This window comes from Adiantum capillus-veneris, chromosome 15 (genome assembly GCF_014529385.1).
Source record: "Adiantum capillus-veneris isolate H3 chromosome 15, ASM1452938v2, whole genome shotgun sequence".
Lineage (NCBI taxonomy): Eukaryota > Viridiplantae > Streptophyta > Polypodiopsida > Polypodiales > Pteridaceae > Adiantum > Adiantum capillus-veneris.
Window position 1 is genome coordinate 81,982,495 of NC_140945.1, and position 24,967 is coordinate 82,007,461.

The window sequence follows — 24,967 nt, forward strand, 5'->3', positions numbered from 1 at the left end:
GCTTTACCTTGAAGCCTTTGGGTTACAACCTACTTATGCCCCAACCCAACGTGTGCAAAGGAGGGGTAATGATAGAGCTAGTACATCAAATGTACATATGAATTCAGTGTAAACAAAAGTATGAAGGCCTCATTAAGTCATTTGTATCTATATGTTATGACCTTTCTTGCGGATACATGCGATGATAAAAGAGTGTTAATAGCACAAGATCATCAGTGGCGTGTATTTATGGTATGCAATTGAGGATGTTTGCGATTTCAAGAGGGGGGTATGTCACGGGGATGTGGCAATTGTTAACTATGTCATGAGGACGTGGCAACTGCTAACTTTAGTTGTTGGTTTCTTTCCAAGGGGTTTTGTTTTATTTTTGAGACCCTCTTCTTGAAGTAGCAAAGGGTCGGACATTGCACGGCCAATGTGAACGGTAGTTTCACCCGCAGATGGGTAGTGGTCGGCACTGGAATTCGTATGGTAAGAGGATGTCTAGGCTCAGAGCAAGATCATATAGGTCCCCCCGTCGCACTTAGCAAGTTGGTGGATACTAGGAAGTGAATTCAATTAAGGCGTAAAGTCAAGGTGGGACTACCAACAAAAAGTATCCGACAGTTGGGCCACATTGCACTTTTGGATGCGGTCCCAATGAGGATAGATGGTCAGAAGACCAGTTGGAGCCCAACGGGAGCATCTCCTAAAATTTAGGGAACTGCGATTTTGGGCCGAGAAATGTGTTCGCGTCATTACCTCCGGTATGACTAGGGGAACATTTTACAACTTTGCCGCGAAGTCAACTGGGCAACCGCTCAGGATATTTTTAAGCAGCGAACCCGAAACGGGAAAATGCTTGTAAATGCGCCAAGTGGCACATTTCTGTGCACTTTCCAATGCAAGGAAAAATGGGCACTGAATTTTAAGCTAAGAGGAGCCTCATTCACTCTCTGTCACACAGGTTAAGAGCTATGGAGTGCTTCCTCTCCCTCTTATGTACAGTGCGGTGCCAGGAGTGATGCCTTGCACGCTACGCACTGCCCTCTCTTTCCCCTACGAGCAATATGTTATGCCCCACTAGTGGGCTTTTCATTTGACCAATGTACAGTTATGTGGGTTCATGCGCGATTGCCGAGGCAAGAGCCTCTTGCACATGTAGTGGATTAGCTAGCGGCTGATCCCCCGCAGGTGCAGGTGAATTCGGAGAGGTTTCACGCCAGAAATCTCGTTGGATTCAAAGGGCAAGTAGCCCTACAGGTGCGGGAGCTCGAGGTCTTGCTACAGATGCGACCGGCACGCGGAATGAGGCCCAAAACAGGGAATTACAGCCTGCTGTGTATTTTGGCAGGTTTAGGGTTTCGGCCCTAAACAGACCCTAATACCCCCAGGAGGTTCGGGGACGCAAGGGGACCGTTGTACAGGTGAATTGGCGCATTTTCGGGGCAGAAAACAGAGAATTCAGCGTGCTGCAGATTCTCGCCAGGTTTTGCAAAGTGTCCGTATTCGTCGGGAAAGTCACCTATTGCGTGGGGATACTGACTTATTGCGTGGGGATACTGACTGTGAAGCGTCCTAGTACAGTTATGTTGCCGAAATCGGGCCAGAACAGGTGTTTCTTAGGCTAGATTGTGCGGGGCAGCTTGTGGGAGATCACAGGTTTTATTCCCTTTGATAAAGAATAAAGAAATACCGAAAGGGGCGCCAATTTTGGGGCCTACAGGTTGTCGGTGTCTGCTCGGAGCATTCTAGCTTCCGAGCCGTGTGTGTGATTAAGTGTTAATTCCCGTTACAGGTCTCCTTTGCAAAGTGCTCTGTGTGTGTGTCTAAAGTAAAGAATTTTGGGTGAAAGCCAACGCCTACCGCTCTACGGGCCGGTTCCATTTTACCCGGAATAGGGAGAGAGAATTCGCTGGTTGGTTTTGTTGCTTTATTTTCTATGTGGCCGTCCACTTAATATTGGTATGAACGTGCCCAAAAACTCAATAAAACCTTATAAATTTAAAACAATGCTTTTCACAACACTTCCCAAGCGTCCTTGGATGCAACCACATGCACAAATGCAATGCAGACATAGATTCCTCACGGGAAAGCGTTTGCTCTTCCCGAAAAACTCGTTAAAATTTTCCGCTTTTTAAGAAAAGGTTCTCAGAACCCATCTTTATTCTTGTGCTTGCGTCTTTACGCGTATTCCTCTTTTCCAGCTCGGATTTCCTCTCGACTAGATATGCCCTTTCTGATACACTCGTCACCCACCTTGTGACCCATCAGGAATACCCGTCACTTAGTCCTTTCCTACGGAACTTACGGTATAATCCCCTTCACGATGCTCTATGTCACCCATCCAATGACGCATCAGAGATGTCCGTTCCCGGATGGTCGGATACTTCTTACTGATGCTTCCTGTCACCCATCCGTTGTGACGCATCAGAAGTACCGGTTCCTGGTGGCCTTACAGATATTCCCTTTCACAGTGCTCCTGTCATTACTTTGAATGACTCACTAGGGATACTCTGTACTCGGATGTCTCCAGTGCGAAAAACCTTCTCACTTAAAATTCCAATAATTTATTTAAAATTATTTTCTTGGTGTTCCAAGCCAGAAAACCCTCTCACTTATAAATCCAATAATTCATTTAGAATTATTTTTCTATCAAATAAAGCCAATTTAGCAACATCCCTCTCACTTATAAACAGTTGTCCTCAACTGTAGAGGTCGAACTGAACTGCCGGGGAGAAACCGGAAAATTTCAAATCTTGCTCAATGGTGATTTGAGCTAGTCCTTTCTCAAAAGAGAACTTAGAAATTAAATTAAACAAAAAGCTAATAATTCAATACTCACCTTACTGGTTCATGTCCTTCCTTTAGTACCTCGAGGATATCCTTGACCAATCATAAACTTGCAAGCCACGTAAGAACTCATTATTCACGTCTTTTCGAGAATGTGTTAACTCACTTTCGCCTTCTCAACCTCGAGAAGAAGATCCCTTTTAGAAACCAATCTAGGTATCTGTTATTGCGCATAATCTTGCGCTGTTAGTCCAGAGGGTATTAAACCTCTTATGTCCTCCCACATAGGGAATGCCCAAGTCATAGAGCATTAAGCTCGATGTCTTTCTTTCACAAACAGAGTTCGCTAAAGAAGGTTCTTGTTTCGGGCCGTCGCTCAACGTAGGCAGACGGTTCTAATTTGAAGATTCCTTGTGCACGGCCGCACTTCTTTCCAATCTTTTCCTCCTGCGAGTTATTACCACCAACAGTGTTTTCCAGACGCCCATTAGAGTCTCTTCCTTACAGAGTCATAAAAAAAATGGTTCACCTTGCGAGCATCAATGATGCCTTGCAAAATCTCAGGCAGATAGGATTCTAGCCATAGCATTTTTTGGACGTACGTTCAAACCCGGTTCACAATAGAGCGAACCCTCTTTGATTCTTACCATTTTGAAACGGTTGGCGAACTATATTCTTACGAACATAATAGTTCGAATTTATTCCACCAGTGTGTAAATGCTACTTGACCTGCTCATGGAGAAACATATACATAGCGTACTCAATGATCAACGATCGTCAGAAAACCTCTTCTCCGTAGAGACTCAAAGTCCTTCTACCGAACACATCTCAAATAGAGATTTTCATGTCGGAATATCCTTGTGCGCGAAAAGGCGCTTAAGAGAGTATAACAAACTCCCATCCCGTTCCTGGAAAGGAAGTTGGTTCATCTCATTCCGTTCAACAGAAAAAAATTCGATTGGTAGATGACCCACCTTAGCATAGGTCTGCATCTTCGTGTGTTATCCATGTACCCAAAGGTGTATCTAAGTTTCAGTGAGCTTGGGAAATTACCTTCCCTTTGTAAGATCCTTAGAGCGAAGACGCTCTCAACCTGATGATCCCTTGGCTCAATCTCAGAGCAAAACCCGCTCATCAAATAAACTAGGATTTTATTCCTTGGATTCCTTGATTATAGGCCGTAGTCGTCGCTTGTTCCTTCCCTCATAAAGAGAGTATTCCTTCATTTGTGCGAAAAGCACTACTATATCTTCCCTTACCGAGTAAGGGGTGTGGACTTAAAGAGTACTCAAGCTTCATGAAAGCTTTTCTTTGCTTGAAAGCTCAGAATGGTTCCTTCATAATTTTCTACCCGCAATAGCAGGTAATTTGTTGGAGAACTACCGGATACCATATCAATCATGGACCTTCTGGATGGTTAAGCAAAGCAGTTCATCGTATAAAACAATGTTCTGACTCAACCTTACTCTCATAAACACTCGAGAGTGATTGTCCTGGGTAGACACGTGCATATTTCGTGCATAAAATGTTACCATATACATGTGGTAGTGATGTGTGTGAACACACTAGGACCGCCGGGGCATTTTTTCCCTCTTTAGGAGGTTTTTTCCCCCGTGCATTATATATACGCCCATCACTCTAGGGCTATCTATCTTTCCATTGCACACTAAGTAACACACTCTCTATTGTGTGCCTTGAGCTTCCTTCGTCTTCTCCAAGCTGTGTGTGTTTCTCCGCAACCCTAATTCCAGCAATTGGTATCAGAGCAAGTCATGTCCTCCCGGGCTTAGTCGCCAGCTGCTCCAGTACACGCCTGCTCACTTTCTCCGATTTCAGTGAGCTTTGGCGAGCGTTCTGCTTAGAATTTTGATTTGGGCTCATTTCGGCCTCCGTTTACACTACATGCAGTACTGCACAGGCTATTTCGTCATTTTGTGCAGAATTTCTGTCAGTGCCAATTTCTGCATAACAGGTGCCTTATAGTCTTCTACGGTTTGTGCTATATAGCACAGGTTGTTCCCGCTCCGTTTCTCCTATTTTCGGGCAGTTTTCACATCAAGTGCAGCATTTACCATGGCTGACAACAACACAGATGTGTTCAAGGTGTTTGCTGCTGAGGACAGGTTGGATGGGGACAACTACCCTATGTGGGCTTATATGATGCAACATGTTCTTGTGTCAAAAGGTGTCTGGAACATTGTGCAGGGCATTGATGTACGTCCTGGTTCTGAGGATGTAGGCGATGTTGAGGATGTTGCAGGTCTTGCTGCAAGGATTGCAGCTGTTAGAGTTGTTTTGCCTACGGCAGAACAAGCTCGTTGGGATGTTAAGGATGCGCAGGCTCATGCATTGATTGCGTTGTCTGTGGCAATGAGGCTAAAATTGCTTTGCTGCGTAAAGAGCTGGAGTCGAAGATTATGCATGAGGAAGATGATATGGACACTTTCCTTGCTAGTGTCAAGGATATCAATGAGCAACTTATTTCTGCAGGTGAAGTCATTTCAGACAGTTCCCTTGTGCAGACTGTTCTTGATGCCTTACCAGATTCCTACCAGACTTTTGCTAGTACTTGGAGACTGATGACCCAAGGAAATCCTGAAGTTGTCAAGTTTGATGCATTATGCACATTGCTGTTGCAAGAGTCACTTTCTAGAAAAAACAGGACTAGGCAGCGTGGAGTTGAACTGGCCTTTATTGCTTCTCAAAGAAAGGGTGGTAACACTAATGCAGCCACTTCTTATGGTTCTGTTGCGAGTGGCAAAAATTATGTTCCTAATGCTTCTGCTGAGATGCGTTGCCATTATTGTAAAGCCAATGATCACTTGATCAAGTCGTGTCCTAAGTTGAAGGCCAAAGAGGCTAAGAAGAAAGAGGGTGGTTCCACTGCAAATGCTGGTTCCACTACAAATGAAGCCATTGTTGAGTCTTCTGTGAAAGGAGATTGTGTTGCTGATGTTGATGCAGAATGGGTTTTTAGCGCAGAGTGCACTTACAATCCTGCTGTCCATGATGCATGCTTGTCAGTTGTTGCAGATTCACATGTGTGGTATTTCGACAGTGGTGCTACAAAGCACATTACCTCACATCGTGAATTGTTTACCTCTCTCGAGTCCGTCCCTCATGGGAATTCAGTCACTTGTGCCAACAACGCCTCTTATCCAGTTCAGGGAGTTGGAAAGATTGTGCTCACTGCTGCTAATGGCAGTTCCTTCACACTTGTTGATGCACTTTATGTACCTGGGATCAAGAAGAATCTCTTGTCTGTATCCGCACTTGCTAGACTTGGACTTGTAGTCAAATTTGTGGATGACAGATGTACAGTTCATGATCTCAGTTTTAGTGATGAAATTGTTGCATCTGGGCTTTTGTGCCGTGGGCTGTATAAGCTCACTTTGTATGACAAGTGTGGACAAAATTTTGCAAATGCTGTTGCAGATTCAAGGGCTATTTCAGATGCAAAACTTTGGCATGCACGTTTTGGTCATCTGAATTTTGCCAGTTTGTTGCGTTTGCAGAAATCTGATATGGTTGCTTCTTTGCCGCCTCTTGAAGCACCTGTCAAACATGTTTGTGAAGGCTGTATTTTGGGTAAGATACAGCGTTCTAAATTTTCAAAGGATGGTTTAGTTCGGGCCACATGCAGGTTGCAGCTTGTGCATAGTGATGTTTGTGGGCCCATGCAAACTCCGTCCTTGGGCAATTACCTGTACTTCGTGACTTTCATTGATGATTACTCCAGGCATGCATGGGTATTTCCGCTTAAAGCGAAGTCCGAAGTTTTTATGTGCTTCAAACAATTTCTGGCTATGGCTGAAAATGTGTCGAAATGTACTATGGGCACCCTTCGTCCCGATCGAGGGGGGGAGTATATGTCTCATGAATTTAATGCATTTCTGGCTAGTCGTGGGATAAAACACCAATGTACAGTGTCTTATACGCCTCAGCAAAATGGTGTTGCTGAGAGGAAAAACAGGTCACTGACGGAAATGGCACGATGTATGGTCAAAAGTCAAGCTTTACCGCATTCTTTTTGGCTTGAGGCCATCATGTGTGTCACTTATGTACTTAACAGGTGTCCTACGAAAGCTTTGCAGTCTATTACTCCATATGAAGCATGGCATGATAGAAAACCTTCTATTGAGCACATGCGTGTTTTTGGCTGTTTGGCATATGCTTTGGTGCCACAAGTGCAGCGCAGAAAATTGGATGATAAGGCTGTCAAATGTATTTTTGTTGGTTATAGTGTTGAAAGCAAAGGTTACAGGTTGTATCATCCGCAAACAAAACGTATTCTGGTTTCTCGGGATGTAGTGTTTGTGGAAGATTCTGTTAAGCCCTTGCTGTCATGTACTAGAGACAGTAAGGTAAGCTCACAGGACATTTATGACACTTTGTTGCCTCTTTTCAGTGGTGGAAATACGAATGTAAGTTCCAATGAGGCAAATGTACAGCCTATGGGGGTTTCTGAAAATGTTTTAGCCTATTACTGATGCAGATGTACATGATGTACTTGATGAGGAAAGGGCTGAAAATGAGCAGGCTAGAGGTATGCCAAAATGGCTGGTGCACACTTTGCGTGACAGTAAATTAGATGCACCTTTGTCTAGTCGTACTCGTTCAGGCTCTCGCCATGCATCTTATGCATCAGATTGTTACGCTTTGGCTGTGTCTAGTTTACATGATGTTGAGGAGTCTCTGTCTTTTGATGAAGCGCAGAATTCAGAAAATTGGATGGCTGCCATGCAATCAGAATATGATGCACTTATAGAAAATGACACATGGACTTTATGTGATTTGCCTCCTGGCAAAAAGGCCATTGGTACGAAGTGGGTTTACAAGTTGAAACGAAAGCCGGATGGTGAGATTGATTGCCATAAGGCTCGACTTGTTGCAAAGGGTTATGCACAGCAAAAAGGCATAGATTTTGAAGAAACTTTTGCTCCCACTTGTCGTATGACTACTGTGCGTTTTCTATGTGCATTGGCAGCTCATTTTGGTTGGGATGTACATCAATCAGACATTGTTACTGCTTTCTTGAATGGTGACATATTTGAGGAAGTTTATGTAACGCAGCCTCGCGGTTTTGTCATAAAAGGACAAGAGGACAAAGTGTGCAAATGTAACAAGGCTTTGTATGGGTTGAAGCAATCTCCTCGTGCTTGGTATTAGAAAGCTGACACTCATTTGGTCAAACAAGGCTTTCGTAACAGTCCAACAGAAAGCACATTGTATGTAAAGCGTGAGGGTGATGTATTTCTCATCGTGGTTCTTTATGTTGATGATTTGCTGATCACTGGACCAAATGAGAGACATATTGCTGAATTTAAGGCTGATTTGAATGCTACTTTCAAGATGAAAGATTTGGGGCTGTTGCATCATTACTTGGGTATACAGTTTAAGCAGTGTGATGGTGGTATTGCCTTGTGTCAGAAAAGTTACATAGAGACATTGCTATGTATGTTTGGACTTGAGGATTGCAAACCTATTGCCACTCCCATGGAAACATGTTTGAAGTTGAGTCTACATGATGCTGGCGATCCTGCTGATGTCACTCTTTACCAAACTGTTGTTGGTTGCCTCATTTATGTATCCAACACGAGGCCAGATATTCAGTTTGCAGTCTCACAGGTCAGCAGATTTATGCATAGCCCAGGGTCTAAGCATTGGCAGGCTGTCAAGAGGATTTTCCGCTACCTTAGTGGCACTTTACATCTTGGCTTGTTTTATCCCAAGGGGGGATCATTGCCGCCAGACTTACATGCTTTTTCGGACTCAGATTGGGCTGGTTGTTTTGACACGCGAGTGTCCACAAGTGGTTTTTGTTTCATGCTTGGCAGTTCATGTATATCATGGTTGAGCAAGAAGCAACCTACTGTGGCCACTTCGAGTTGTGAGGCTGAGTACAGTGTAGTCTTCACAGCTACGGTTGAGTGTGTATGGCTCAAATGCCTTATGGTTGATTTGGGTGTTGGACAGGACACTGCCAACACTATCTACACTGACAGTCAGAGCGCATTGGTAGTTGCGAGGAACTCAGTTTTTCATGCTCGCACAAAGCACATTGAGGTGCATTACCACTATGTCAGGGAGAGGCTCTCAGCAGGAGAGACCAACTTGGCTTATGTGCCAACACAGGACAACCTTGCAGATCTTTTCACAAAGGCATTGTCTCGTGAGAAGCTTGAAGCTTTCCGCAAAGCTTTGGGCTTACTCCCCTTTGTGGACTGATCCTGTCCTCAGGGCATGGCACTTCCCTTTACTCATGTGCCAGCTCTTGTTCACCGCATCACTCCAGGGGGGATTTGTTACCATATACATGTGGTAGTGATGTGTGTGAACACACTAGGACCGCCGGGGCATTTTTTCCCTCTTTAGGAGGTTTTTTCCGCCGTGCATTGTATATATGCCCATCACTCTAGGGCTATCTATCTTTCCATTGCACACTAAGTAACACACTCTCTATTGTGTGCCTTGAGCTTCCTTCGTCTTCTCCAAGCTGTGTGTGTTTCTCTGCAACCCTAATTCCAATATAAAAGCAATACGTAGTTGATGAGTTCCTCAAAGATTTAACTTTGATCAAAGACCTGCCCTCTCACTTAAAGTTTGAGGGTCTTCTATTCACTCAGGAGTTAGATTGAATTCCCTTACTCTAAACTTTCTCCGGATAGCAATGTATCCTTCGAGGAGAGGTAACAAAAATTCGTTGTTTCTGTGCTCAATGGTTCTTGTCCCACTGCGGGGATTGTATACTATGTACACTAAGGTATACACTTTCAGCTTTTATTGCTGACTCCACCATCTGCTGCAAAGTATTATGCAGATGCGTCTACAAAATTCGGGCAAAAGTCCTTTGTTGAATTTCTTCATCTTTCCTCCCTCAGAGAGGGTCCAGAGTGGAGCTACCTTGGCAAGAGTGAACCACTACTTGTTTTGACTCACTCGTATTCCTATTGGGCAAACCGATCCCAATCTTCTTGGATGCCTTCCTCAAAGCGTAGAGGAAAAAAATTTGTCGGAAAATTCAGCCTTGAATTGAATCCAAGTCTTGTTGTAAGTTCCTTGCAGAGCCTTGGTATACCACCAAGTACTTGCAATCCCCTTGAGGTGTTTGGTCACATGCCTCAGCTTCGACGCTTCTTAGAAATTGCCGTTTGCAAAGGCAACTTCATACTGTCGAATGAAAGCGGTAGCTTTCGAGACATCTTCCCTTCCATCAAAAGTATCAAACTTGATCGGCAGGTTCTGAGGTCTAAAGACCTTCATATCCTTCCCGGAATAATGGATTTCATGACTATGGTTTTGGATTGATGTTCTATTTTCTGGATTCTGAAGGATCTTGAGCATTCCGCTCCTTGAATTCTCTACGTTCTTGAGTGTCATGCTCTTGTCGCCTTCTTAGAGAATCCCAAGTCTTTTGTTGACTTCTTGCAGAGATTTTTTTTTTTCCCAACTTTGCAAGCTTTTCCTTGCAAGACTTACGGTTCCGCCTGCTTACCTCTCTCTTGGCTTTTCATGGCTTCTTCCCGTATCTTCCCAGAGTCGTTCTCCTTTATAGAGAAAGAGAGTAGACCATGCACTGATACCACTGTCACAAACGGGAGCGCATAACAATATAAAATATACTCGGATAAATAGAATTTATCACTTAATACTGAAGCCAAAGGATATAGAGAGAAATAAATAGAGAGAGAGATAGAGAGTGAGAAGATCGACATAGTACTGGGGACCAGAAGATGGGCTGGTCTCCCCCCCTAGAGAGAATCCTTTATTAGGGAGAATCTTTTTACAAGCACAAGAACCGGAGAAAACCCCTCCGTTCTAATTCTCTGACTCGATGGTCGTTTCTTCTCGTAAGGGAAATCCGAGAGACGAGCTCTCAATCCTTTTTGCGTCTGTACTCGGAGTTGACACTTCGCAGACAATTTCTGAATTCCGTTCCCCAAACTCCCAAGCGTAGGTCGAAGCCTTCTCGCTTCTCCTTCGCGATGAAGTACCTGTAAACACACACGCAAACAAGCGACAACAATTCGTATGGCGAATCCACAATAGATACTTGTCGCTCTTGCGTGGGAAAAGCGACTTCCGTGCTTCGTAGTCTCGTGATCTCTTGCGTTATCTGGTGGCAGGGTCTTTTCTTGCTGACGTTGGTAACTCCTTTTCGGTGAGGGCATATGCTTTTATAGCTCCTTGGCCACGACAGAATAGTTGCTCGCGTAGAGATTTTTTTCGGGTTTTTTTTAAAATTTTTATAGGTTCTACCGGAAATAGGGGGAGAGAATTCGCTGGCTGGTTTCGTTGCTTTATTTTCTAAGTGGCCGCCCACTTATTAAGTGGGCGGCCGACATATTTTAAAATTGGTCTGAACCTGCCCAAAAACTCAATAAAACCTTATAAATTTAAAACAATGCTTTTCACAACACTTCCCAGGCGTCCCCGGATGCAACCACATGCACAAATGCAATGCAGACATAGATTCCTCACGGGAAAGCGTTTGCTCTTCCCGGAAAACTCGTTAAAATTTTCCGTTTTATAAGAAAAGCTTCTCAGAACCCATCTTATTCTTGTGCTTGCGTCTTTATGCGTATTCCTCTTTTCCAGTTCGGATTTCCTCTCGACTATGGATATCCCCTTTCTGATGCACCCGTCACCCACCTTGTGACGCATCAGGAATACCCATCACCTAGTCCTTTCCTACCGAACTTACGGTACAATCCCCTTCACGATGCTCTATGTCACCCATCCTATGACGCATCAGAGATGTCCGTTCTCGGATGGTCGGATACTTCTTACTGATGCTCCCTGTTACCCATCCGTTGTGACACATCAGAAGTACCCGTTCCTGGTGGCCTTACAGATATTCCCTTTCACAGTGCTCCTGTCATTACTTTGAATGACGCACTAGGGATACTCTGTACTCGGATGTCTCCGGTGAGAAAAACCCTCTCACTTAAAATTCCAATAATTCCAATAATTTATATAGAATTATTTTCTTGGTGTTCCAAGCGAGAAAACCCTCTCACTTATAAATCCAATAATTCATTCAGAATTATCTTTCTGTCAAATAAAGCCAATTTAGCAACACTTTGAGAGGCTATTGACATCCCCTCTCCACTTACCTGCCAGGGCACTTTTTACTCTCTTTTGGAGAGTTTTTTTCCCTTGGCCTTCAGTCTTTTCAATTATGCCATGTGCCTAGTTGTATTTCGTTTTTACAATTTTCCAATTGATGCTTATGGGTGTGCTATGTAAATAGTGATGTACTTGCTCTCAGAATAGGCACCATTTGGGCGTTCTTCAAGTAATAGAATCAGCCTGAGAGAGAGAGAGAGAGAGAGAGAGAGAGAGAGAGAGAGAGAGAGAGAGAGAGAGAGAGAGAGAGAGATAAAATGAAATGAAATGTTATATTAACGTCTTCAAAAGGCCAAAGCGACCTATGAGACCAGAAAGTTACAATGTGGTGGATCTGATACAAAGTCAGAGTAACAAGAGTATCAAGATGACAAAATAAAATACTATGGAATCCTAAACTGCTAGGTGTGAACTAAGTAGCTAAACAGCTAGTTGGGATAGCTAGATCACAGGAGATCCAGCATCGGTCGCTTGCGGATCTCATCAATCTCCTCCATGGTCGGTAGTCTGACTGGGCGTCGTGCAAGTCTAGCCAAAGTGATCCGAATCCTCTAATGCAGCCTCCGTCGATGCTGTGTAGTCCTCCGTAGTCGTGGGCGTTTGGACCCCCCCAGCTTAGTCGCTCGGTCGATCAATGTGCCTTTGGTGTAAGGTGACGAGCTCTGCTGTGGTAGTAACTCCTCCGGGTGTCCAGTGGCAGCTCTAAAGAAGTCTGTGACCTGTCTCTGAGACTGGCTAGTCTCTCCTCTCATCAGGCTCTCTCTTTGTCTGTGCAGCTCGAGCAAAAACAAACCCAGGCATCTCTGATCCTCGTACCACATGACTCTAGAGAATGGTCCAAAGCCCTCTCTGAACAAGCAATGGAAGCGGCCTTGTATCTCGTAGTAGACTGGGCAGTGGCATGTGTAGTGCAACTCTGTCTCAGGCTCGATGTCACACAGGGGGCATGTTCTGGCCTCTGCTGGTACTCTGCTGTATCCCCCAGTCTCGATCCGCGGTTGGTGTGAAGATGTGCGTATTTGGCCAATAGCACATCGTATCCCATGAGACAAGTGGGTGTCCATGTATTTGGGCCTCGTTAGAAAACCATCCTCCGTATATCGGAGGAGATGCTATCTGTAGAAAGCCATCTTCGTGCCCACTGGCTGTATCCATGTCCTTTTGGTGTCTAGCTGAGTCAAGTCCTGGCGATTGAGCTTGGTGATCTCGGACTGTGTAAGAGTTAGAGAGGGCGCATCCAGTGAGTATTGGAAGGGAGACAATCTGTCTATGCTGAACCAATGTGCCTGAAACCATGATGTCATCTCCCCATACCAGCATGTTGTATCTCCCTGCATGGCTAATTGTCGAGAGGACTCAAGTGCAAGGCGTGCATATTTGTCTCTGGGAAGTTCCCACATGCAGTGTATGAAGGAGACAGATTTGGTGAGCGCCTCAACCACTAGTGGGGGGGCAGCTAGCTCTGCTAGTACAATAGCACGTGGTACTGAAGCCTTGGCTCTAATGAGTCGCGAGATCATAGAGACCAAAGCCTTCTCCATGTTCTCCCATCCATCACTGCGGCCTGTCCTCCCGCGATGATCCGGTGAAGGTCCCCAAATCTCAGCTCCATAAAGCAATGCAGAAGCCACCAAAGTGATAAAGAGCCAGAGCTTCGTCCGAGGCTCCTGAAACTGAACCTGTGAACACCTCCTTTCCAATCTACGCAATGCTGCATGGGCTCTGGTCAATCTAGTCTCTGCTGCCCTCCTCAATGAAAATGCTAGCCCACTAAAAACCACTCCAAGGTAAGTGTAAGCATCTGTATTCTCCACCTTCTCCTGGCCGTATGTGAATGCGGCCGCTGACCTCCTGATCCACTGTGGGGTGGTATTAAATACCATGACCTTGGTTTTACCAAGGTCGACGCACAAACCACTTTCCTGGGCAAACCTATGCAAAGCATCCAAGTGACGTTGCATCCCCTCCGGAGAGTCGAAGATCAACACAATATCATCAGCATATAACAATAGTGGAATCCATGTCCCTGCCAGCTGTGCACCTCTATCACCATCTCTCTCAATGTAGTCAGAAACCTCATCCACATAGAAACCAAATAGAGTAGGAGAGAGCGGGCAGCCCTGCTTCACCCCAATAGTGGAGTAAACCGGTGTGGATAGACCCTCTGGGGTGCGTACATGCCCCACTACTGACCTGTATAATGCCATGACCCCCCCAAATGAGCTCTGTGGGTACTCCCATCTGTTGTAATCTGCACGTCAATCTAGCTCTGGGCACCGTGTCAAATGCTTTGCGGAAATCCACAAAGCTACAATAGATCCGTCTCCCATGCGATCTGCCCTCCTCAATTATGGCTCTGAGTATCAAGATATGGTCAAGAGTAGAAAAACACCGCTTGAAACCTGCCTGCCCGGCTGCGCGTATCCCCTCCCTTTTTGCCCATCTACTCAACTGCTGCTCAAGAATAGATGCGTACAATCGTGCCAATGTGTGTCCAATCATGATAGTGCGATAATTCCCAGGCTCCATAGGGTCTCCCGACTTGAAGATAGGTACAATAGTAGATAGGCTCCAAGTATCAGGCAAGCCCTCACAGATGGCACGGTTAAACATAACTGCTAGAAGTTCTGCTAGTAAATCTCTGGCATGCGTGAAATGCTCAGCCACTAAGCCATCATGATCATATGCTCTCCCAGTCCTCATCCTGTCAATGGCCTTCCTCACCATCTCAGCGGTGAAAAAAGCACATGTGTGTGGGCATGGATCGGGGGGGTTGGGAAGGGGGGGACTGCTCAGGAACTGTGTACAGAGATGATGCATACTGGCCCCATGCCTCTATAGAAGTGATGGCAGGGGGGGGGGAGTGCTCATGAAAGAGCCGCCATGCCTCACGTGAGTCCTGACTCAAGAATAGTTGGTATAGATCCTGCTCTAGGCGAGCCAAAAATGCCCTCTTCTTTCGCTGCACAAGGCGACGGAAGTCAATCTGTGACTGTCTGTGAGTGATGTCCCCCAAAAGCACCTCCCTCTGAAGTCTAGCTCTAGCGTCCCGGCATTCCTCATCATACCAACTGTTCTGGGGCATGCTCCCTGAACGGCGTCTTTGCTCAGGCCGGATATGTGGGTATGCCTCTGCTGCTGCATCATGTAGTGTCCGTGTGAGTATAGTAGTAAGCTCCTCCAGAGGTCGCCCTGGCTCCTCTGTGCATAGGCGTCTGTAGATCCCATCTATGTATACAGAGTCCGTCTCCCGCATGACGGTGTAGCGAGTAGGGGCTGCTGCCCGTAGTGTGTGTGAAAGAGATGGTCCTGAAGATTCAAGGCCTGCTTTTTGCAGATGATTTAGTTTTATTTGCGGAGTCTAAGGAGGAGTTGCAGGCTAGTTTAGATAGATTGCATGGTTGGGCGGAGAAGTGGGGGATGAAGTTCGGCATAAAGAAATGCCAGGCGATCGTGTTCAACGGGGACCTTGAGGAACTTATTGCCTTCAAGCCTCACATCGGGCCTGAGGAGATTCAGGTAGCTTCGGAGTATAGATACTTGGGCATATTAATAGACAGCGAAGTCTCGATCGATACTATCCTTAAAGATAGGATTGAAAGTGCACGTAAGTCTCTGTATGCCCATAAACATCTTCTGTGCTCTAAGAAAATTCCGATGTGGTCAAGGTTGGCCTTTCTCAAGGCGTGCGTCTTCCGAGTGGCGACTTATGGAGCGGAGATTATGGGTTCACATGACATGAGGAATTTGAACCCATTAGAGACGCTTATAGCAACTGGAATGAGGTGGGTAGTCGGTAAGGCCGCGAAGTCGAGTTCTGTGGCAGCAGCAACTCTTCACCGGGAGTTAGGGCTCCCCCCCGTACCAACTTACTGTGCAGGACAGAGGGTACGAGCTTTTACCAAATACGCAGGTCTAAAGACTTGGATTGCAGATTTGGTTAACAATATACCAGATTGGAACCAATTCAAGAAGTGGACTTGGTGTAAAAGGACAAAGTTTTGGGGGGAGAGGTATATCAACGGCGCTTCTGTTGAAACCGCAAGACAGGAGAGCTGGAAGCTTTGGGAGCACTCACATCAATGTGTCTCCCTTGATCCTTATATCGAGAGGAAGTATGAGGACACACGTGGATACCTCTTTAGGCAGAGCATTGGGAAGAACCCCGGTGGGATGGAGGAGAAAGTCTTGTTACTAGCAAGAGTGGATGGCTTAATGCTTAAGGATAAGATTGAACGGACACAGTCGAGGACTTGCCTGTTGTGCGGAATGGAAGAAGGTTCAAGGTCACTTACGCACCTGTTGGTACAGTGCCCTGAATTGGACAATCTCAGAAGCTCAATACGACCCTGTTTGGAACATGCTAGACGGCTGTTAAACAATCCTAGCGGTGAAGATACCGAAGTGTTACTCCTAGGAGGGGAGATTAGCGGAAAGCGATTGCCAGGTTGGGTTGTCCCTCGTGGGGCCCATAATGGTCGTCGTGGACCGCAGCTGAGGAGTGCCTATGCGGATAACGTTGTAGCATTCCTCTGCGGGGCTGTACCGCGATACTACAATGCTCTGGCCCGTGAGGGTGTTTGAAGCTCGTAGGGCTTGTAGTTATTGCGTACGGTGCGGTCTCGCCTAACATGGTCTTGGGGCTTTCCGAGCGGGCCTCGGTGATCATGGTTGGCCGGATCGGGATGCCTCCTTTGAGCCGACGCCCACTTTGGGTATGGCAGTCCTACCGGACATCCGCTGGACGGGGGCCTTTTTCTACCAGGCAAAAATCCTGGAGTACCTGGGTAGGATTCAACACGGTCTGTGAGTTACAAGGGTCTGTCCCTCTCTCTCAGCCTTGGTCCTTAAATGCATCACTGAATTCGTTTGGTGATTTCCCGACGTTACCCTCGGGTGGCGTGACTAACAAGGGAACATGGACTGACTAACATGGCATGAAAAGACTTTTTACTCCCCCGAGGGGGAAATCTGCTTCCATTCCTCGTTGACATGCCACGATACGGCATGGAGGCGCTTTTCCCCTTGTCGGCAAGTCCGCAAGATAACTTGTCTTTGACTCGTTTGCGTGCACGCGAAGCAAAGGCAGTTCCTTGCTGGCTTGCCGGCTCTAGCCCAAAAAGGTAAAAAGTAAAAAAAGAGCATGGTCCACTTCCACACCAACAGGTCTGGGTCCAACTGTGAGATCCTGGATACTAGAGATGAGGCTCGGCTGTGCCATGACATAATCCACTGTGTTGGCTCCATGTCTGTGGGGAAAGCATGCCCGCAACGGGAAATCTCTGTAGGCCATTCAAGATGGCCAATCCATGTGCAGTCCCCATGTCTATCAAGTGTCGTCCATACTCTGTGTGTTCTCCATCTTGTGATAGTCTGGATAGGCCCGTCTCTGCAACATCCAACTCTCTCAACATCTCCTCTGAAGTATCATAAAATACTATCTAATGATGGGTAGTCCTAGCATTGAAATCCCCTAGAATGATGATGTCACCATCTCTAGAGAACTCCCATATGTCATCATCCAAAAAAGAGAAGGGGGTTGTCCTCTGGGTGGTGCATAAACTGATGTACTCCGGGGAAGTAGCAAACAGCAATGTAAAGATATCTGCCTGTCTCTGCTCTCAATCTCACCCACATGTACCTAGCTTGCTCATCCCTGTGGGCTATATGTATCGATGGTTGCCACTCCTCCCTGAATAACACTGCCACTCCTCTTGAGCCCTGCCCTCTATGCTCTGATCGTGTCTCCTGTCTACAGGCTGTCTCCCATCCATATCCACTAATGTTAGGCATAGATTGCCCCGGGGCCTGATGTGTCTGAGAGTAGAAGACGATGTCTCTTCCCGTATAACTATCCTCAAAAGCACCCACATCAAGGCGCATAGATCCATTACAATTCCAGGTGGCAACTTTGAGTGTGGTTCCATGGGTCTCGCACCGTCATGTGGAGCGCCGCTCTACAATCACCACCCGGCCATCTCTGTAGAAGGCCGTCTTTCCCTTCTCCCTTGCCGCTTGAATCTCTGGCATTACCTCTCTCATATGCGCAAGTTGTGTGAGAGTGAGGTCATCGATTAAAGTTCTCCCTTTTGAAGTCTCCCCATTGCCTTGTGTCTTCTTTCCTACCCTCCATGCCTTTGTATGAGTAGCCTCACTACCCATCATGCGGAGAAGTTCTTCGACTTCTCCTTCCACATATCTCGGTCTTTTAGACCGGCTACTCTTATATGCAAGGCTCTAGTTTTCCTTCGCTGCTCTTCTTCTAGAGTCATGTTGATGATTGTAGGAGTGGGGACAGATGTGGTTTCTTTCCCTTTCCCTTTCTTAGCAACTTCTATCCATTTCTCGGCCTCATCCGCCTTCTTCTGCGTCTTCGTGATCACATCCATCTACGAAGACGTCTTTACCACCTTCTGTTTCTCCTCCTTTGTGATCATCTGTACCTGCTCCTTGATGACCTTGATCTCCTCTATCACCGAGGGCTGGAATTCCCCTTCTTCTAGTCCACTGCTTACTCTACCCGCAAGCTCTCGCTTGAGGGCTGTGACCTGTTCTCTTAAGTGCTTGTAGCTCTGCGTGCAAGTCCTCTTTCTCCTTCTTCCATTGCGCGTCTTCATTGAGAAACATTTGAAGAAGGTTGGCCTTTTCTTTCCACCATCCCTCCGTCTCTGCTTTCCATTCTTTCATCTCCCTTTCCATTTGTGTTATCCGCTTGTTTGTAAGCACAAAGGTTGCCTTCGTATGGGGCTTACATATTGGCGAAACGATCATGGCCTCCACTGGCGAAGCGCTCCTGGCCTCCATTGGCGATGCGGGTATAGCTCGACGCTCTGGCTCGGCTGAGTCCAGGCGGAGAAGTAATAACCACTGCGAGTGAGGGGTAACTCACCTCGACTTGGGGAGCCAACACGGCTCTACCAAAAAGGAGTAAATAGGGGTTCGGAGCACACGGCTCACCCTTCAACTGACATACAAAAGTAGGGGCTCGAGTCCCACTCGAGAGACCAGCCAAATACTCAAAAGTACCTCGACACTCTGGCTCAGCTGAGACCAGGTTGAGAATCAGTCATCCACAAGCAGTTGCGGGTACATTCACATTTCCAGCCCACTGTGGGTATCAGCACTAGAACAAGATATGATGAAGGGCCTTGCGCCCGCTGTCATGCAACTGAACCTGCCCAAAACTGTCCAGCATACAACCGGCTACCCCCCTTGAGTTGGGTCAGCTCGCTGCCAAAAAGGTTACCCCGCAGGGCGCAGGGTATCTTCCACACCAAAGACAAGAGATGCAGCCCCAACGGGTCTGCACCCGATTCAACACTTGTAAGGGAACAACACACGCAGCCCCCAGCTGGGTTGGCCTGCGATACCGATAGGCCCTCTCAGGGCGCTGATTGCAACCTGAAAGTGGCCCCCACTGTGGGAGAGGCCTGCTGTCCACGTACCCGAAACCTGTATTGCTGGAGGAGCAGCCCTGCTGTATACTGCCCCGAGTCCTGTAATGCTGAGGGCGCAGCCCTATGGTCTGCAAGCTCTCCATGCTGATAACAAACTTCTAAAACAAGTGACCAAGGGTGGTCCGGCATAGAAATGACATGCCAGAATGGATAGACCTGAGGTACACACAATTGCTATCTGCTCCTGTACACAAGGCTATTGACACGGCCTTAACAAGGGCTGGAACCACCTCCTGGCATCAAGAAAGAATTGAGAGAGGGAGAGACACGTCAAGGCTGCCGGTATGTCTGCCCTCTAGAGACGGTGGAAATCTCCGCTCTCGGCACAAACTAGAAAGTGCACTGCCTCTGATGACGATGTGCATGGAATGGGGTTCTGTGAGGGGAACACTGGAAGGGGGAGATCTGTTTCCCGTCACCCTATGTGAAGGGCCCGCTGCTCAGAATCTGCTCGCATCTTGTCCATTAAGGCCTTAAAACGCTGGCCAACTGCTTACCAAGGTCCAAGAACGCTAGGGAAGGGGCCTGCAAAAGCACAGATTAGGCCCCCCCATATGGCTGGCTGCCAGTGGCCAAGGTCTGCCCACAAGGGGTGCCCTCTCTGGACTGCACATTACTCAGCTCAGAGATGCCCCCCTGCCTCATATATACTACCTGAGGTAAAATGCTTGACCTAGATCTCAGCCCTCACGACCTATGAAAATAGGGGGAAAAGAGGAATATAGGGCAGGAGAGGTCACCAGGGCTGGGGGAAAAAATAGGCGAGGCTGGGATCAAATATCCCAGGGCTACAGGGGCCTACATGGCCATGGACAAAACCAAAAACCGAAAGCTACATATGGCTGGAAAATCCAGACATGAGCAAACTACCTCAACTCTGGATGGTGGGTACATCCAGAAAACAGCCCGCACTCCGTATCACCTGTCCTCGGCAGAAACCGGGACCGACCGGTGAATCTAGAGAGATGCCATAACTCCAACACCATGCACGTATCAAGCATATAGAGCTATTGATTCTAGGAAGTTTGTTTCTAGCCTAGTTACCCGGAACGCGGAATGGGAACGGCGACCAATTCTTTGTGGAACGGGGGAATGCCCAAGGGGTCCGGAACGGGAACGAAGCGGAACGGGAGGCATTAAAAACATCTAAATAATGCAATTTTTAGCTCTATTTGTCTAAATACAAGTAGTATGAGGCCATGGATTATGTGAGAAAGAGGGGGGAGAGGGAGAAGAAGAGAGCTTGACCCTTGAGCCTCGTAGACTTGAAAGTTGAGACGACTCGGGAGATTCTCGAATCTTCAATGGCAAATGTTTTTCATGTAGGCTTGACTCCTTAAGAAAATTCTGCCCCCAAATTTTGGCATTTTTGATTGCTGCCCAGCCGTTCCCGAGTCGTTCTGGCAGCCCCGTTCCGGTTTGGCAAGGGCCCAGGCTGTCCTGAACGGCCAGCCGTTCCAAGCCGTTCCATACAATCCTCCACCTCCGGAACGCTGTTCCGGCGTTCCACACCCCTAGAATCCTGTTCCCTGGTAACTATGGTTTCTAGGTATTGTCTTATTAGGGGTTGAGATCTTCTATAGGATTGGAAAGATGCAACCACGAGTTGCACTAGAGTCTAAAGAGGCTAGTGGAAGGAAGCTTGAGATTCCTATGGTATTTGGAGGTCCAAAAGGCAACTATGCTTAAATGCAATAACTAGAGTTGCATGGCCTTTTTTTAAAAATTGAGTGCTCCGTGCACGTATCAATCATATATATATATATTGGGTATCATTATGTGCGCGAATTGATTGAGGATGGGGACTTTGAGTTTGTCCATTGTCCATCATGTGATCACTGTTGATGGTTGAAGGGTAACCTTTGTGTGCTTAACATTTGGTTAAGCTAGGGTAGATGTATTGTTAGTAATTTAAAGCACATAGTTATGGATTGAGGGTTGAGAGATATGGTTGGGTCGGTGTTTAATGGTCCAAGGACCCCTCTTGGTAGTGATATTGACAATTGTGTCCAGTTTGATAAGGAATATTCCATATGGTCATTGGTTCCTAGCAACCATGGAAGTTTCTGTACGATGTACGAGTGCCCACAACATACAAATACGGTGCACTCTATGATCATAATGAATGACCGTACAATACAACACACCGTGCGATATTAAATGGTTCTTAGTAGTTTTTGAAAAACATAAGCACAAATCTAAACCGCAAAGATATATATTGTAATACACTGTACTTTTTGGTAAGAAATTAACCGTAAATGACAACCCTGCTAATAGATGCTATATCCTCGAACAATTTTGACGATTTGAGTATGCTAGCATTGAGCATAGGAGCGCATGGGTAGATAAAGTCATCTATGGTATCGTGTTTTTCTAACTAGAAGAATATTGTCTTCATCCATTTTTGTTGTGTAGTTTGCGTCTAGAGTGGTGCACTTTGTCAATCCATAAAGATCATGTTAAGACAATGTCATTGCTTACAAAAAATTTGTGGTTTGTTTATAGCGTGAGTACTTCAAACAAGGAAAGATCAAGGAGTTTTTACAAATTCTGGAAGAGGGATCAAGTCCAGGTATCATAAGCATTATCAATGACTTCTCTTTTATATTTTCTATCAAAGCTTATAGATACTAGTGTTTGTTGTTGTTTGTTCAATTCTATATTTTGTCATACAACCATTGGTTAATATCTCTGGATGTCTCCAACATAGCTCTATGCTAGGGAGATAGCAATAATGTGGTGGTTTGTGAGCCTTTAAAGAATGAAATGGAAGCAATATTGCAAGCAAGGTAGCTACAAGAGAGCTTCATGTTATTAGAGTTGGGTAGGAGTTGAAATCTAGAATTAGAGTGGTCCTACAAGAAGGCTTAAGGCATGATGATTAGTTAAACATGAGCTTTATATAGGTAAAAGCCTAGCCTTTTGGGTGCCCTTGACCCTTGGCTTTTCAATTGTCCGACCTTTGGCTTTTCATTTGTCCGACCTTTGACTTTTCATTTGTCTGATCTTTGGCTTTTCACTTGTCCAATCCCTTGGCTTATAAAAAGAAGGACACCTGACTTTCTAGGGTTGATTTGTGTTATGCGCCTCACTTTTAGGGTTGATTTGTGACGGCAGACGGAGTAAGATGGCGTTTCTAAGTTTTATAGGATATTTTATCAAAGAAACTTTGTGCCCTTTTTTTTTTGTTGGAGGACGCTTGCAGCTGTTCGTTGCCCACCCCGCGCGCTCTTATCGTCCTCCCCCCCACCCCCCCCGCGGCTTTCACCCCGATATCCTCCCGCTCCCGTTTGCCCCTTGCAACCGGCTAGCCTTGCCTACGTGTTGCCCCTCTTGCTAGCCATCGTAGCACCCCCTCCCCCCCCACTTTCACCCTGACGTCCTCCCGCTCCCGTTCGCCCCTTGCAACTCGCTAGCCTTGCCTGCGCGCTATCCATCGTAGGCCCCCCCCCCCCCCCCCCCCCCCCCAAAAAAAAAAAAAAAAAACCCCTTTTTCGCCCCCCAACCCGCCAGCCCATCCCTTGCCCCTTGTTTGCTTAAGGAAGGGTTGTATTTAACACCACCCCACAGTGGATCACGAGGTCAGCGCCCGCATTCACATACGATTAGGAGACGGTGGAGCATATAAATGCTTACACTTACCTTGGAGTGGTTTTTAGTGGACCAGCATTTTCATTGAGGAGAGCAGCAGAGACTAGATTGACCAGAGCCCATTCGGCATTGTGTAGATTGGAGAGGATGTGTTCACAGGTTCAGTTTTAGAAGCCTCGGACGAAGCTCTGGCTCTTTGACACTTTGGTGGCTTCTGCATTGCTCTATGGAGCTGAGATCTGGGGGCCTTCATTGGATCATCATGGGAGGACAGGTTGCACTGATGGATGGAGGGACATGGAAAAGCCCTTGGTCTCTATGATCTCGCGGCTCAATAGAGCCAAGGCTTCAATACCACGTGCCATTATCCGAGCAGAGCTAGCTGCCCCCCCACTAGTGGTTGAGGCGCTCACAAGATCTGTCTCCTTCATACACCGCATATGGGAACTTCCCAGAGACAGATACGCCCGCCTTGCCTTGAGTCGTCTCGACAGTTAGTCATGCAAGGAGATACAACATGTTGGTATGGGAGATGACATCATGGTTCCGGGCGCATGGGTTCAGTATAGACAGATTGCCCCCCTTCTAGTACTCACTGGAAGCACCCTCCCTGACTACATAGTCTGAGATCACTAGGCTCATCCGCCAGGACCTGACTCAGCTAGACACCAAGAGGACATGGATACAGCCAACACAGGAGCTAGGCACGAAGATGGCTTTCTACAGAGAGCATCTTCTCCAGCTTACAGCGAACGATTTTGTGACAAGGCCCAGATACATGGACACCCACTTGTCTCATGGGATACGGTGTGCTATTGGCCAAGTACGCACATCTTCACACCAGTTGCGGATCGAGACTGGGAGATACAGTGGAGTACCAACAGAGGCCAGGACATGCCCCCTGTGTGACATGGAGCCTGAGACAGAGTTACACTACACATGCCACTGCCCCGTCTACTACGAGATATGAGGCCGCTTCCACTGCTTGTTCAGAGAGGGCTTTGAACCACTCTCCAAAGTCATGAGGTACGAGGATCAGAGATACCTGGGTTTGTTTCTGCTCGAGCTGCGTAGACACAGAGAGAGCTTGATGCGAGGAGAGGCCAGCCAGTCTCTGGGACACATCACAGACTTCTTGAGAGCAGATATTGGACACCCGGAGGAGCTACTACCACAACAGATCTGGTCGCCTCACACCAGAGGCACACTGATCGAGTGAGCGATTGAGTTAGGGAGATCCAGACGCCCACGACTGCGGAGGACTACCCAGCATCGATGGAGGCTACATGAGAGGATTCGGATCACTTTGGCCCAACATACACGACGCCGATCAGATTGCTGACCATGGAGGAGATTGATGAGATCCACTAGCGACCAATGCTGGATCTCTTGTGACTTGTGATTTAGCTATCCCAACTAGTTGCTTAGTTCACACCTACCAGTTTAGGATTTCATAGTATTTATATTTTATCATTTTGTCATTTCATTTTGTTACTCTGACTTTGTATCAGATCCACCACATTGTAACGCTCTGGTCTCATAGGTCATTTTGGCCTTTTGAAGACGTTAATATAACATTTCATTTCTCTCTTTCTCTATAAAAGTTCAGTGATTTTGAAGTTTCTGTTCGTGTGTTGCTATTGATTTCTCTCTTGGAGTGTCCAAGCTTGTTATAGTCTTGGATCGCCCAAAGAGGAAGATTAACCCTGACATGCCACATGGCAGCCCCATTTTAGCCCATATGCGAGAAGCCCTCACGCTATATATATATATATATATATATATATGTATATATATATGTATATATATATATATATATATATGTACATATATATATATGTATATATATATATATATATATATATATATACATATATATATATATATGTACATATATATATATGTACATATATATATATATGTACATATATATATATATGTACATATATATATATATATATATATATATATATATATATATATATATATATATATATGTATATGTATATATGTACATA

The 24,967-nt window shown here is 46.2% G+C and overlaps 1 protein-coding gene across 1 annotated transcript in view; it reads left to right on the top strand.

Moving 5' to 3' along the window:
- The window catches only part of ELF8 (binding protein), a 100,855-nt gene that overhangs the window by 64,140 nt on the left and 11,748 nt on the right, over positions 1–24,967 (top strand). The window contains exon 2 of the mRNA XM_086482754.1: positions 21,864–21,930. Within this exon, the coding sequence (XP_086338880.1) occupies positions 21,864–21,930 (67 nt within the window). The remainder of the gene's footprint in view (positions 1–21,863; positions 21,931–24,967) is intronic.